Source organism: Astatotilapia calliptera, chromosome 7 (genome assembly GCF_964374335.1).
Source record: "Astatotilapia calliptera chromosome 7, fAstCal68.1, whole genome shotgun sequence".
NCBI classification, from domain to species: Eukaryota; Metazoa; Chordata; class Actinopteri; order Cichliformes; family Cichlidae; genus Astatotilapia; species Astatotilapia calliptera.
The window spans coordinates 16,580,858-16,594,099 of record NC_137428.1 but is presented as its reverse complement, the minus strand read 5'-3'; the positions used below and the strand labels follow the sequence as shown (position 1 = coordinate 16,594,099).

At 38.4% G+C, this 13,242-nt stretch overlaps 1 protein-coding gene across 4 annotated transcripts in view; it reads left to right on the top strand.

The window, feature by feature from the left end:
* LOC113025481 (electrogenic sodium bicarbonate cotransporter 1-like) overlaps nucleotides 1-9,517 on the top strand; it is a 33,647-nt gene extending 24,130 nt beyond the window's left edge. For 2 of the 4 annotated variants that reach the window (XM_026173265.2, XM_026173263.2), the window contains 12 exons: nucleotides 4-56; nucleotides 212-397; nucleotides 845-958; nucleotides 1,399-1,560; nucleotides 2,259-2,437; nucleotides 3,331-3,403; nucleotides 4,133-4,201; nucleotides 6,221-6,394; nucleotides 6,475-6,639; nucleotides 6,766-6,862; nucleotides 7,156-7,229; nucleotides 7,348-9,517. In XM_026173265.2, coding sequence (XP_026029050.2) covers nucleotides 4-56; nucleotides 212-397; nucleotides 845-958; nucleotides 1,399-1,560; nucleotides 2,259-2,437; nucleotides 3,331-3,403; nucleotides 4,133-4,201; nucleotides 6,221-6,394; nucleotides 6,475-6,639; nucleotides 6,766-6,862; nucleotides 7,156-7,199 — 1,316 coding nt within the window. In that variant the 3' untranslated portion in view covers nucleotides 7,200-7,229; nucleotides 7,348-9,517. The remainder of the gene's footprint in view (nucleotides 1-3; nucleotides 57-211; nucleotides 398-844; nucleotides 959-1,398; nucleotides 1,561-2,258; nucleotides 2,438-3,330; nucleotides 3,404-4,132; nucleotides 4,202-6,220; nucleotides 6,395-6,474; nucleotides 6,640-6,765; nucleotides 6,863-7,155; nucleotides 7,230-7,347) is intronic. The other 2 variants (XM_026173264.2, XM_026173262.2) reach the window with 1 other exon arrangement.
* Nucleotides 9,518-13,242: the final 3,725 nt, after the last annotated feature.

Below are 13,242 nucleotides of genomic sequence, written 5' to 3'. Positions count from 1 at the left end.
TAGGCAACTCGTCAGAACTCTTTGATCTATCTGCCCTGACAAACAGTACTGATCTGGTATGTAGTGCCCTTGTGTTCAGTAACAATGAGTCAGAATTCACTGCTTCAAAGGCTGTTTTTTTTTTTTCTTTTTTCTCTTCAGGCATTTTTTTTGGGGGGGTTGAAACTGATAACTGTTTTGTTTTTTCTGTTTCTGCCTTTTTTCATTCCAGCCGGTAAATGCTACCTTGGCATCTCTGACCAAGAAGCAGTGTATGAAGTATGGAGGACAGTTAGTTGGAGAAAGCTGTGGCTACATACCTGACATCACCCTGATGTCTTTCATTTTGTTCCTTGGGACCTACACCTGCTCCATGTCTCTGAAGAAGTTCAAGACGAGCCGCTTCTTCCCCACCCGAGTGAGTGACAGTCACATCGTTTTTCCACATCTAGATGAGTTGTAGCCAGCGTTGTGGTGCATATTTTCCCAGATTTCCCGATTACTTAATATGTGACCACATTTTTATATGTTTCAGTTGCATTTTACTTAAAATTATTGATTCGAAGAAGTCTTTTTTTTGCATCTTGGTTTGCATGGAAGTCTTTCTTTGTGGAGTTTGCACATTCTCCCTCTGCCTGTGTGGGTTTCTCCAGGTGCTCCGGTTTATTCCCTAAAGTCTAAAGCTGTGCTTGTTAAGTTAATTGGACGTGGGAGTGTGCAATTGTCTGTCAAGCTGTGTTAGCTTGCCTGCATTTTTTTTTTTCAGCACACAAAGAAAAGGGTCGGCACACTTTTCTTCAAAACTTCCAGCCCCACAAACTCAAAGACACTGTCAAACCCTCCTTAAACGTGTCTTCCTTTCTAGGTGAGGAAGCTCATCAGTGACTTTGCGATCATCTTGGCCATCCTTCTCTTCTGCGGTGTGGATGCCTTAGTTGGTGTGGAGACTCCAAAGCTCTTAGTGCCAAGTGAATTCAAGGTAGGCATCTCCCGGAAGTTTGCCAGTGTACTAGAAAGTCCTCATTTCATCGTGACGTTTTGAAATCATTAACTGAATTGTCTTTCAGTGGTGCTCTTTCCTCCGACTACATCTATAATGAATGATGTTTCGGCAAGAAAGCCTGTGTAATTCTTCCAAATCCAAGCATAATGCTTTTCTTTGTAGCACGCCCAGGAGGACACAGAGCTTGATTATAGGGGATGTGAGAACATAAACTAGCTCTTCGAGTTGCAACTTTAAATTGCAAGAACAGAGCTACCTTTGTTTGTTCACGGAGTCTTAATTCACTGTTTTTCTGTCATGTAACAATGCACCAGTAATTTCAGATCTGTAATCTTTTTGAGATGATATCGGGGCTTGGATAGTCTGTCTCCAGTGTTTTTAACAGTCTTTTTTCTTTTCTTTTTTTTTTCCCATAGCCCACAAGTCCACTGAGGGGCTGGTTTGTTCCTCCTTTTGGAGGAAACCCTTGGTGGGTGTACCTAGCAGCTGCACTTCCTGCTGTGGTTGTCACCATTCTGATATTCATGGACCAACAGATCACCGCTGTAATTGTCAACAGGAAAGAGCACAAACTTAAGGTTGGTGCACCATCTGAAGGCTTAAGAAGAGTGAAATGATTGAATACGTTCAGTAATAAAAAAGAACCAAAAAGAATCCAAACTAAGTATGTAAATTTTTATTTCTGTAGCACATTTAAAACCAAAGTGCAGGACAGCCAAAGCATCAATAGATAAAGCCAAGTTTCATGAAATGACAACAAGAACTTGTCAGTGAATTTCTTTTCAGTACAAGTTTCTAAAGATCAGAAGAATACACAAAGTCAGGAAGATGAAGGGATATAAGACAAAAATGTTGGCCATGAAAATCCAATGAATGGTACATAAAAGACTAGTTAAAAATTGACACAGGAAGCCAAAATCAAAGTATAAACAACAATAAGAAGACTCCAACAGTAAACTAAGACTGGACTGAACAAAAAGCCACAGAGCAGCAGTGATAAAAGAGTCTAGAAATGGATCTTACCTGCAGTACCAGGAACGACATGCAATGAAATACATTTTATTCCTTATCTGTTTCTGGATTAAACAGTCATTTGTAGTCATTTGCACTGCATTATGTTTGTCTAATTGTATACATATATTCCCAGACTTCCTGATATATTATTAATATGTGACGCTCGGTGTGCTCTGATCACACTATTGCAGCAGCGCATGATTTGTTTAATATCTGGAGTGTGGGAAACACTTGTTATATAATTTTTTTTGTCTCCTGTTAGAAAGGGGCAGGTTATCACTTGGACCTGTTCTGGGTGGCCATCCTGATAGTGATCTGCTCTTTCATGGGCCTGCCATGGTATGTGGCTGCCACTGTCATTTCCATCGCCCACATCGACTCTCTGAAAATGGAGACTGAGACTTCTGCTCCCGGAGAGCAGCCTAAATTCCTGGGTGTCAGGTGAGTTAAAGCAGCTGCTGGACGCTGTGTTGACGTCACTTAACAATTAAATTCATTCTGGCATGGTGGTCTCGAACAAAGGTGTCTCAGTTTTCCCAGAGCACTGTCAGTATTTGATTGTACTAGCTAGTTAATTGCATTCATTTTAGATTGAAGTGATTAAAAAAAAAAGAAGAAAAAAGAAATCACTCAGGTGGTTTGCATAATGCTGTGTGCAGTAACTCATACGCACACACTGTGAAAAATACCTGCTGCGTGCACAGTCCTTTCTTTAGAAAAGGAAAAATCATTTTATCCAAAAAGGCAATTACTCTCCAGCAACAACAGGAGGAGGGGAGGAAATGGAAAGATTCAATTAATCATGAATTAGACAGTCAGGAAGGAACAAAAGAGAGAAAACAGTCTTGGAAAATGACAGAAAGGGGTAAATCTACACAGAGCTCTCTGTGTGTACACACAGATATAAATACTCCTGCAGTTCTTTAGGGAGAATGACTTCATTAAAAAAATGAAAACAAAACAAACTTGTCAGCGAGGTGGAGGTCAGGAAAAAGTTTCTTTTTTGTTACCAAGTCTGCAAAGACTGTATCATCGTGGATTTGTATAGTTGATGACAGGGATTTCCTCCATGTGGTTAACTGATTGGAGCGTGAGCCGTTTAGATTCATCATGCTCATTGTTTTTACGAACTGTAACTTTTGCATATGCAACCATTAGACATGAAATTCCAGCACATGGATGATCAAAAAGGTGTGTGTATGATGTAGATGCCATGCTGTCTTTTGTGAATTTTGCCTAGGGGAATAATAAACATAAAAAAAACAACAAAAGTTTTAACTTCTCTGAATCAAATCTGCTGATTAATTTGTGTGACGTTTCCCCCTCTAACTCAGGGAACAGCGAGTCACTGGTATCTTCGTGTTCATCCTGACGGGACTCTCTGTCTTCATGGCTCCTATCCTCAAGGTAGTGCTCCAACTTCTTAATTCTTCTGTGGAATTATGGATTACTGTCCGCCCGTTTTAGGACAAACTCCTGTCTTCCCTCTGAAATGTAAAATAATTTCAAGTCTTTTATTCATCCGATTAGGAGCTTCTATAGCTGAAGTAATATGTTGTGAAATAAGAATGTGCATCAGGGCTTAAGCTCCAGTTGCAGCACCTCGGCTTCTCAAATTTCCATTTCTTTGTTGAGCTGCCCATGAGTTGTGAAGACTCTGAGAGGTGATTTTTTTGAGCTGGTACGCCCCCTTGAGGGTATTTTCTATACTGTGTTTCTGATTCTCAGAAATAGCATTTTGTTTTTGCATGAACTGTATTATAGTGGCATAAAATAAAATTTTTTCATAAATTTCTAAATTTTTGCTCTAAGTTGCCTCATTTTAGTAATTTCTTTTCATATATTTTATATTTTTTATATTACTTAATCTTTTTTTTACGCTGATCTAGGAGCAGGTACTTCTCAGTCCTGTGCAAGCTAAAAGCCCGGTCACACTGGTAGCTCAGTAAAAAGAACATTCTTAGAAAAGCTTCTTGTGGACTATTTTTAACTAAGCAGTGTGAGCCAAAAGAAGTCATGTTTCTTCTGAGAGGGTAGCTTTGACACGCGTGTTTCTGTTTCCTCTTTTTTTTAAGTCACAGTCACACGTGTAACATTAATATCTTTTTTTTTTTTACTGTGTTCTGTGTTCTTCAGTTCATTCCCATGCCAGTGCTCTATGGTGTGTTCCTCTACATGGGTGTGGCATCGCTCAATGGTGTCCAGGTGAGTCACTTTGCCCTGTTCACTACCTACTAACCTGTGTTGGGTGGGTTGCTTTGAACAACACATAGCACACGTAATAATTAAAATATGATGAATTTCTTTTTGTGTTTTATTAAGAAAAGAAGTAATAACACTTAAACCAGAGCACAAAGAACAAATAAAACACAATGAACAGACTCTCAAAAGACTCAAATTAATACATTATTTTTCTAGCTAGCGTCCACACTAACTATACAAATAATGTATTCTGCTGATGTATTAATTGTGTCATTTACTTATTATTCTTATTGTAAAAATGTGAAACAATTTTATTTTATTTTTGCAGTAATTTTTTATATTAAAAATCTTTCTAATTTGTCATTAGAAAAGAAATCCTAATTTTCAAAATATTTCATATCATTTGAATTCTTCAATCCAAAATAAATAATTCCTTTAGGTTTGCAACTTTGAAAAGAAACAATATAATTATTTATTAATAAAAAGAGTTTGTTTAATAGGCTTAAAAGGTGGTAATTAAAGTATTTTATCTTATTTTATTTTGTCCTTAATACCAATAATATTTTTAAAAAGAACCACTCTGAGAGATGCCAGCACGGTGGTTAGCACTGTTGCCGCACAGCAAGAAGGTCCTGAGTTCAATTCCACCATCAGGCCGGGGTCTTTCTGTGTGGAGTTTGCATGTTCTCCCCGTGTTTGCGTGGGTTCCCTCCAGGTACTCTGGCTTCCTCCCACTGTCCAAAGACATGCAGCTTGTGGGGATAGGTTAATTGATTAATCCAAATTGCCCATAGGTATGAATTCGGGAGTGAATGTGAGTGTGAATGGTTGTCTGTCTCTGTGTGTTAGCCCTGGCAAGACTGGCAACCTGTCCAGGGTGTACCCTGCCTCTTGCCCTATGACAGCTGGGATAGGCTCCAGTGACCCCCGCGACCCTGAAAAGGATAAGCGGAAGTGAATGAATGGATGGATGGATAACTCTGAGAGTGCAAACCTCTGCCGAAGTAGCTCACTCTCTGGGTAGTATTTACTTTAGGATAACGTGACGGATGTTTACTTTACCTACTCCTACATGTGTAATCAATGTAAAATCAATATTGATTTGTAAATAAGTGGAGATGAATAACTTGAGCTTAATATTATAAGAGCATATATTTCTGACTAACTAGGCAGCTCTTGACAGTGTAATGTAATAGTATAAATAGTATATGAGAGTATACGGGAAAATATAATGTGAGATTAAGAATCTCCATATACCAGTATCAAATGTTCCCCGATGTTGTAAATGATGTAAGCATAGTTCCAAAGATAAAATACATTTTATGAAGGTTTTCCTTGATTTGACCTTGAGGGAGAGGTCATACACCCAAAGTAATGTGATATTTAGAGTCCTCACTGTTACAGTATAAACCATACAAGTAAGAAACACAGTTTTAAATAGCTCTCTCAATCATCAATATTACCACTATGACCTTCAGCTCAATCTATAGACCATGAAGGAGAGGTCAGAGGGAAGTGTGACCGGATATTTTAAATATTGTTATGATACTTTTTATATGTTGACAACAAACACCACGCTTGTAAGAATCATAGTTGCCTTTTGTCATTTTTCAACCCATAAATTATTAAGTTGACCTTGAAGACGTTGGTGATGTAAATCAAACTTTCACAGATTCTTAACATGAGTCTAATCTACATCTCTACAAAGTTTGATGGAAATTCATTCAGGATTTTCTGAGCTATTGAGTTTACAGATGGAATGGATGAAAGCGTTTCCAAAAACATAACCTCCTTGGCGGAGGTAATTTATCAATAATTGGATTACATTATACTTTGGTACATTATTGGATATTTTAATAGGAAAAAACTGACTGCGTAGCACTGCTGTCTCAGAGTATCAACCAAAATTGGAAAAGGAAAAGTCATACAGAAGTATAAAATCTCTGAATTGTTTTCCAGGTTCTAACTGCAGCGTGTCCGATTCTTAACCTACTGAACTTTTTATCTGTTTCCTTGATCCAGTTCATGGATCGTTTGCAGCTGCTCCTCATGCCTGCCAAGCACCAGCCGGACCTGATCTACCTGCGGCACGTTCCCCAGAGACGCATCCACCTCTTTACTTTCATCCAGGCCCTGTGCCTGGCCTTCCTGTGGATCCTCAAGTCTACTGTCGCTGCCATCATTTTCCCTGTCATGGTGAGGCAAGGCTGATGTGACAGAGCTCTGTATTTTGCCCTAAAAATTTAATTGATTCAAACTTTTCCTCTCTTTGTAAGGTTTTGGCATTGGTTGCTGTTCGCAAAGGAATGGACTACGTGTTCTCCCAGCATGACCTCAGCTACCTGGATGATGTCATCCCAGAGAAAGACAAGAAGAAGAAAGAAGATGAGAAGAAAAAGAAAAACAAGAAGAAGGGAAGCATTGACAGTGAAATTGAATTTGTAAGTAAATGTCCATATGCATTCAAAAAAGAAAGGCATGATACAGTTTCATTAAACGGTTATCGTCTAGTTCCCCACATCAAAGTAATCCATGAGTGTTAATGTTTTCATTCCCTCCTCCCACAGTCTGACTTCCCCTACCATGCAAATAATGTCCCCAGTATAAAAATCTCTATGGATATGATGGAACAGGAGCCCATGTTGGGAGATAAATCTTTGGATAGTGAGTACTAGTCAGGATTTGCTTTGCTTTAGCTTCAAAGGGCCGCTCCAACTAAAGGCTTCCTTTTCTTGTCATGCTAGCCCTCTTGCATTTCACTCATATGACATTTAACATCTTTAAAGATCAGCATGCTTTCTGTCTGTTTCTAACGCTTCTCTGAGCAGCCCATTTGGGCTTTTAACACTAAAAGCAGCTTTGCTGTGCTTGCTTTTCTTTCCCCCCACTACTACTTGAAATTCATGATTGATTGATGTTATAAAAAGTTTTTCTGTCATATTTTTTTCCCCCGCCAGGACCTCCATCGTCGACTTTCCTTCACCCCCATACACCGTGCTGAGCACTACTTTTTCTCTCCGTCTGTGGATAAGTAAGTGACAACCTGCTGTCATTTGAATATTTGTGCATTCAAAAGGCAAAATGCACAAATATTACACACCATGTGATTTTAAGTTTTTCCTGAGGCGTAACATTTTTGCCTCTTTCAGTCTCGACAGCGGTTCATACAAAAAAGGTTCACCTCAGATTCGAATAGGCCGGGACTCTGTGGACAGCTGTTTCGTCTGCAAGAAAGGGTCCGAAAGTGTCCTGTGAAAAAACCAGCACTACACAGAAACCACACATTCTCTCTTTTGTTTTTAGTTTTTCTTTTTGCTTTTTGTACTGTAATACTGCCTCATAACAGTGTTTTTTAATATGCCACGTGCGAGGATTTGAATCCGATTAGCTGGAAAAGTATTTGTCATTGAAAGACTTTGGTGGTACTGAATTTTAATAAGTGCTGACACAAGACCATTTGTATCATTTTACTGCAGGAGACAAAAGGACTTCACAAGGTCACACAGTTTTTTCCTAATCTTCCCAATTTGTATGTTAATAACCGAACAAGAATCAGGCTAGAGTTGTGGTAATCATCAAATAGACCCAGAGATCCAATTTTGAGCTTCATAACACGCACACCACTTTCACTTATTCTTTTTAATAATATCCCACATAACCAGCCTCTCTTCCTAAGTACTGTGTTTAGTAGTTATTTTTTTAAGGTTATTAAGGCATAGCTCTTTGAACCTTGAGATTCAAACACGGTGGAGGTACTGCACAGAGGATTCAGAGTCCTCCTTTAGTGAACAAAAGACTAATCTATGCACACTTACACAAGGAACTTGATGTGAAGCATCCATCTAAAGATGCGTGTTCATAAACACACCCAGAAGAATAATGCAACATGCTTGAATGTGGCAAGAAGTAAATGGTTCATCAACACGCAGACTGGAACTACCATATTTGTTTCCTAATCTTGATTGTTGCTCCCCTTTTTTCTTTATTTATTATATTTAAACTCATAAAGGTTGCTGGTTGAATATTAAATACAACTTAGCCATTTAACCTTTTGTGGAAATTTGAAGTTTCTTTGATCTGTATCCACTCAGCTGTGTCGTCCCCATTGTGGGGGTTTATCCATGTACTATACCTGTATGTAGCACTACCTCTTATTTACCTTAGGTGCCAGGCGTGATATATTAATATATCTGCTGTGCATTGATTTGTGATCAAATACTAAAAAAAACCCCTAAAAATCAGACGAACTGGCACTAGGATCTCTGAATCGTTTAAGATACATTTTGTTTTGGCAAAACATTTAAATACTATGTGCAAACTGCAATGATTTAAAGGGGCAGCATCACCCACATTTCTTATCAAAAAGCAAATATTTTAAGAGTATTTAAAATTTCTAAATATGTTTATTTAACAAGTTTAGTTTGGATGAATAAAATATTAAGGAGAAAGAAAGTCTTGTTTTCCTCCTGATGGTCCAAGAGCTGAAAGCTGGGAAGAGCTGAGAAGTATTTAGCCCATCCCATGCTTCATATTCCTATACACTTAAGTATCAACGTGTTACTGAGTCTGATTCAGTTCAATTGTAAAACTTGTTCAAAATATGTTAATTTAATCAAGTTCCAATCTTTTTATTGTTTTGTGTGTTATATGTATTTGTTTCGTTTTATGCAAATCAACAATCACTGTGAGATTATTACGATAATGCAACTTCTGGTTCTGGAAGAGCTACCGCTTATTAGTGCGCAAGGATATTTTTCTGAGACATTGGCGTCTATGCATTATCCAAATTTAATTTAGTAACAGCTGGATGAGCAGTGAAATATGCCAATCACACATTAGACAAATGACTTGATCATGCTTGTTGCTACTTATTGCTTATTGAAGTATACACTGGTAACTTTAACTGATTCGGTTTTAAGGTGTCGTTGCCTGTCTGAATGTAATAAATCCTAATGAACTGAAATCTAGATGATCCTTGAAGAATTGACACGCACAGTTGGTGTCACTTCTGATTTTTAGTGGAAATAGGGGTTTGATCCTTGCTTTGAGCAATCGCTTCCATGTAGGTTGGACACAAAAGCCACATTGTCTTCCACTTTGTGCTTTGAGCTGCACATCTTGATCTCTTTGGACTTTCTGGTTCTGAATCTGCAATTATTGTAATATTTTTGATGTTAACGATTTTATACAAGCATCTTATGTGATCAAATAATCCTAGGTTACTCAGAATGAATAAAAATGTCCTTTTTTTTTTTTTTTTTTTTTAAAATGAAGTAGCATTTGAAAAAAGAGCAATAAAATGGTCCAAATGATTCTTAATTAAATTGTTGTGTTTTTCTTTAACCACCAAATCTCTGTATCTTTGCCCTGCTTTATGTTTGCCTGGCTGTTCTCCAACTATTTTGGCAGCTCAAGGAGCATTTCTTATATTTCATCAAGAGTTCTGCTCTGTTGCTACCTTTTCCTCTGGAGTGACCACTGTCTGCTTCACAAGTGTTAATCTGATAGATGCCAGCGCTCAGTCACAGGGCGAAGAAAGTTAAAAAGGAAAGCTGCATATTTTCCATGATCATAGGACTCGAGTTGGCTTAAATGAAACAAATTGGCTCATTGCTGTGAGACACTGTGTTCTTTTACTTGCCAAAAGGGGGGAGGGGAGTAATAACTTCCTCCTCCACCGGTGCAGGAGAGAACATCATGTTTTGTTGCATAATACTTAATATTACTGGTGTTGTCCAAGCAACCAAACATGAATGATGGTGTGACTGTAAAAGGTCATGGAGATATCACCTGACTGATCTAAGAAGGTGTTCTGAACCTCTGCTTCACATAACAGGAGACTTTTTCTAATAATATGGGCAACCTAATATTAGATTGTAAAAACTGGTCAGTGTAATGCATGCGCTTTGACATTGACCATTAAAACAATAACTTCAGTAAAACCATGTGGTGTGATTTCAGCGTTGCATTTTTGCATTTTGCACGAGGGGGCAGTAGTGACTCTTGTAAAAGCCACACGCATGTTCAACACCAACAGCTCAAAATAGAAAATGTGATGAAGACTGTCTCAGCGCTGCATGAAGATACACAGAAAAGTCTCATCTGTCAGAAAACTGTGTGTGTTGGAAAGAGTTTATAACCAATTGCTTTGGTTACTGCAGGTAAAAGATACTGCTTCTAAGATCAGCAGCATTCAGAGTATGCAGCCAGGTTAGGAAAATCCGCTTTGGCAATCTAAATGTGGTTCTTATTCCTTATGACTAGAATTTATGAGTAAATGATCCTCAAAAAAAAAAGGAAAAAGAAGATAGGAATTACTTATTCATCCCATATTTGGGAAACGTAATGTTTGAATGTTTTCTTAGCCAAAATAATATCAGCACATTTCTTGAACGTTCACGTCGTATCTACAGTTTGTTCAGATTATTGCCGGCTCCCTCATTAAAATGTTAAAGCTTGATCTGAGGAAAGCAAACAGTTCGTGCCGCAGCTAGAAACAAATGTCCTGCTCAGTTACTGCCCAAGCAGCTTTTATTGCTCATAATAAACTGCTGGCCCTCAGTGCGCGCTGTTCATCTCTCCCTTGACATTGGCTCCGAAGTTCATAACAGTGTCCTGTGATTGCTTGTCCAGACTTTGTTCACTGTTTCATTTCCCAGTCGAGAGAGGCCATTAGTGTGTTTTCCCCAGGGGGCATTATAGGCTGTTCAACAGGGTCATGCTGTTGGTTATTAATTTTTTTTCCATAATAAAATATCTTTGACTCTGCCAAGCAATGCAGTCATTGATTTGTTATTAGAATTGTCACATCTAATAGAGCTGATCTGTGGTCACTTTATCATTTAATTATAACTGTTATGTGTGAGCTGAGGAATGTTTCTTATGAAAGTAACAAGATGCTAAATGTGTTATAGCAGCACGCACCAGGATGCTGGCACGTAGCACTATCTGTGCAGTGTGGGTTCAGCGGCATGACAAATGTGATCTGTTGACGACAACAGTGCTTTGTAATTATGCATTCGTCGCTGTGTGAAAAGTAAAACAAATTGTTTGCAGCAGAAAATCACATAAAGCACAACACGATGTGAAAAAAGCTTTGGCTCGCAGGACGCTTGTAAAAGCACGAGCGGGAATTTTTATGGCACGCAGACAAAAGTGAATGTTTGGCCTAAATGTGCTCTGCTCAGCTCAGGTCCACCTTACATGTGTTTTGAGCCATGTCCAGAACACATAGCAGTGCCATAACATCATTATTTTGTTGAGGGTGAATACACGGTCCATAGATGGATGTTTTATGCTTCTTTACATACACTCATCATGGTTATGAGTGTCATTTCTGTTTTTTTTTGTTTGTTTTTTTGAGATTTCAATGATTGTAGCGCATACATCTTTAATTACTTTAAAGTGAAGGAAGTTTTACCTCGCCATGAACCAAGTGGGTGCTGACCAACAAAGAAGTCCCTGACTGAAACTTGCAGCTGCCTGCGTGGACAAGCCAAATGTTTTTTGGAAAAAAGGTTTTATGATCAGACGAAGACAAAGATTGCACTCTTTGGCCACAATGATAAGAGCTTTGTTTGGAGGAGTAAATGTGGCGCTTTTAAACCTAAGAACACTTCACAAGCTGCCAAACATGGTGCTCTGGGACTGTTTTGCAGCCAGTAGTACTGGTACATTACCTCCAAACAGCCAGATGGTTGAAATTTGGACACAGGCAGTAGTTCCAACAGGAGAATGATCCCAAACACACATCAAAACTGGTTTTGAAATGGATAAAGCAGGCATCTAGAATGGTGTTCCCAATGCTCTGAACTCAAACCCTATTGAAACTCTCTGGACTATGCTTAAAAGCAAACCTTTGTCAGGAAACCAATCAGTTTTGCCCCCAAAAATCAAATAAGTATTGTTGATGGCTACCAAAATCATCAGGTCGAGATGCACCTTGCTAAGATTTGACTCTGTAAGTATACTCTGACTTTTGAACTTGTGTGGATTATAATACAATCCCCAATAAATTCAAACTTATGCTTAAAATGTATGCTGTACAATCATTTCACCCTGGAAAAACAACAGTTCAGAGAAATCATCAAAAGCCCAAAATTACCATGACATTCATGCTTATGATGAGAGTATGTGACTTCTGACTGTACATACTGCACATAAGAAATATTTTAGTCCTTTATGTTTAGTTGAGTAAGATTTTCAAATCATCCCATATTTTCCTTTGAGATTAGCTTCAGATGAGATTATGCAGACGTTTGTCTTGCCCTCTCATTTCTTCCATGGGTTTACACCTGAGGACAAAGAGGCGTATTGTTTTGGATTAAGCATATGTTCTATTATTCTCACATTTTTCACAAGATTTACAATTTGCCACTATTCTTAGACATACTATGACATTTTAACAACTTCATGTAAAGCAACACTATGGCTGTGGACTTTTGAGAAAGCGAAAACTAAAGGCAAAAAAGAAGCCAGTCTGCCCGGCCATAACAATTTCCCCCCTCTGACTTCTTTCTGTGGTCAGAGTCCATAGAGATTTGAGATATAATCATTTTAACATGTTAATTATACAACCTGAAGCAACTGCAGGTAATGCCTGAAGTGTTTTTCTAAAACTCACAGTAATTAACTATTTTGCGAGGTAAAAACATTAGCTGGCTTCCTCCCTTCTATCTCGATTTCTACTCAACATTCCACTCGCGAAGCACAAAAACTTTCTGCATCCTGATCAGGTATCGCTTTGTACAATCACTCCTCACACACTTTCTTCCTCATCTCTCGATCTTGCATTAATCAGATACTGATGACTTTTAAATCCCTCTTCCTTGCTTCTCTACAGTTGATGTATTTTCCCTTATTGGTTACCTTCAAAGCACATTTTCCCATTAATCATGAATTCTCTTTACAGTGTTTTTCCCCTCCTTCTGTGTATGTCCACCTATTGCCGAACTGGCAATAATCTAATGCAGTTGCACAGACTTTCATCACTTAGACTTCACATTTTCTCCACTTATGCAATGTGAGTGTGAAGGGTGAGTTGC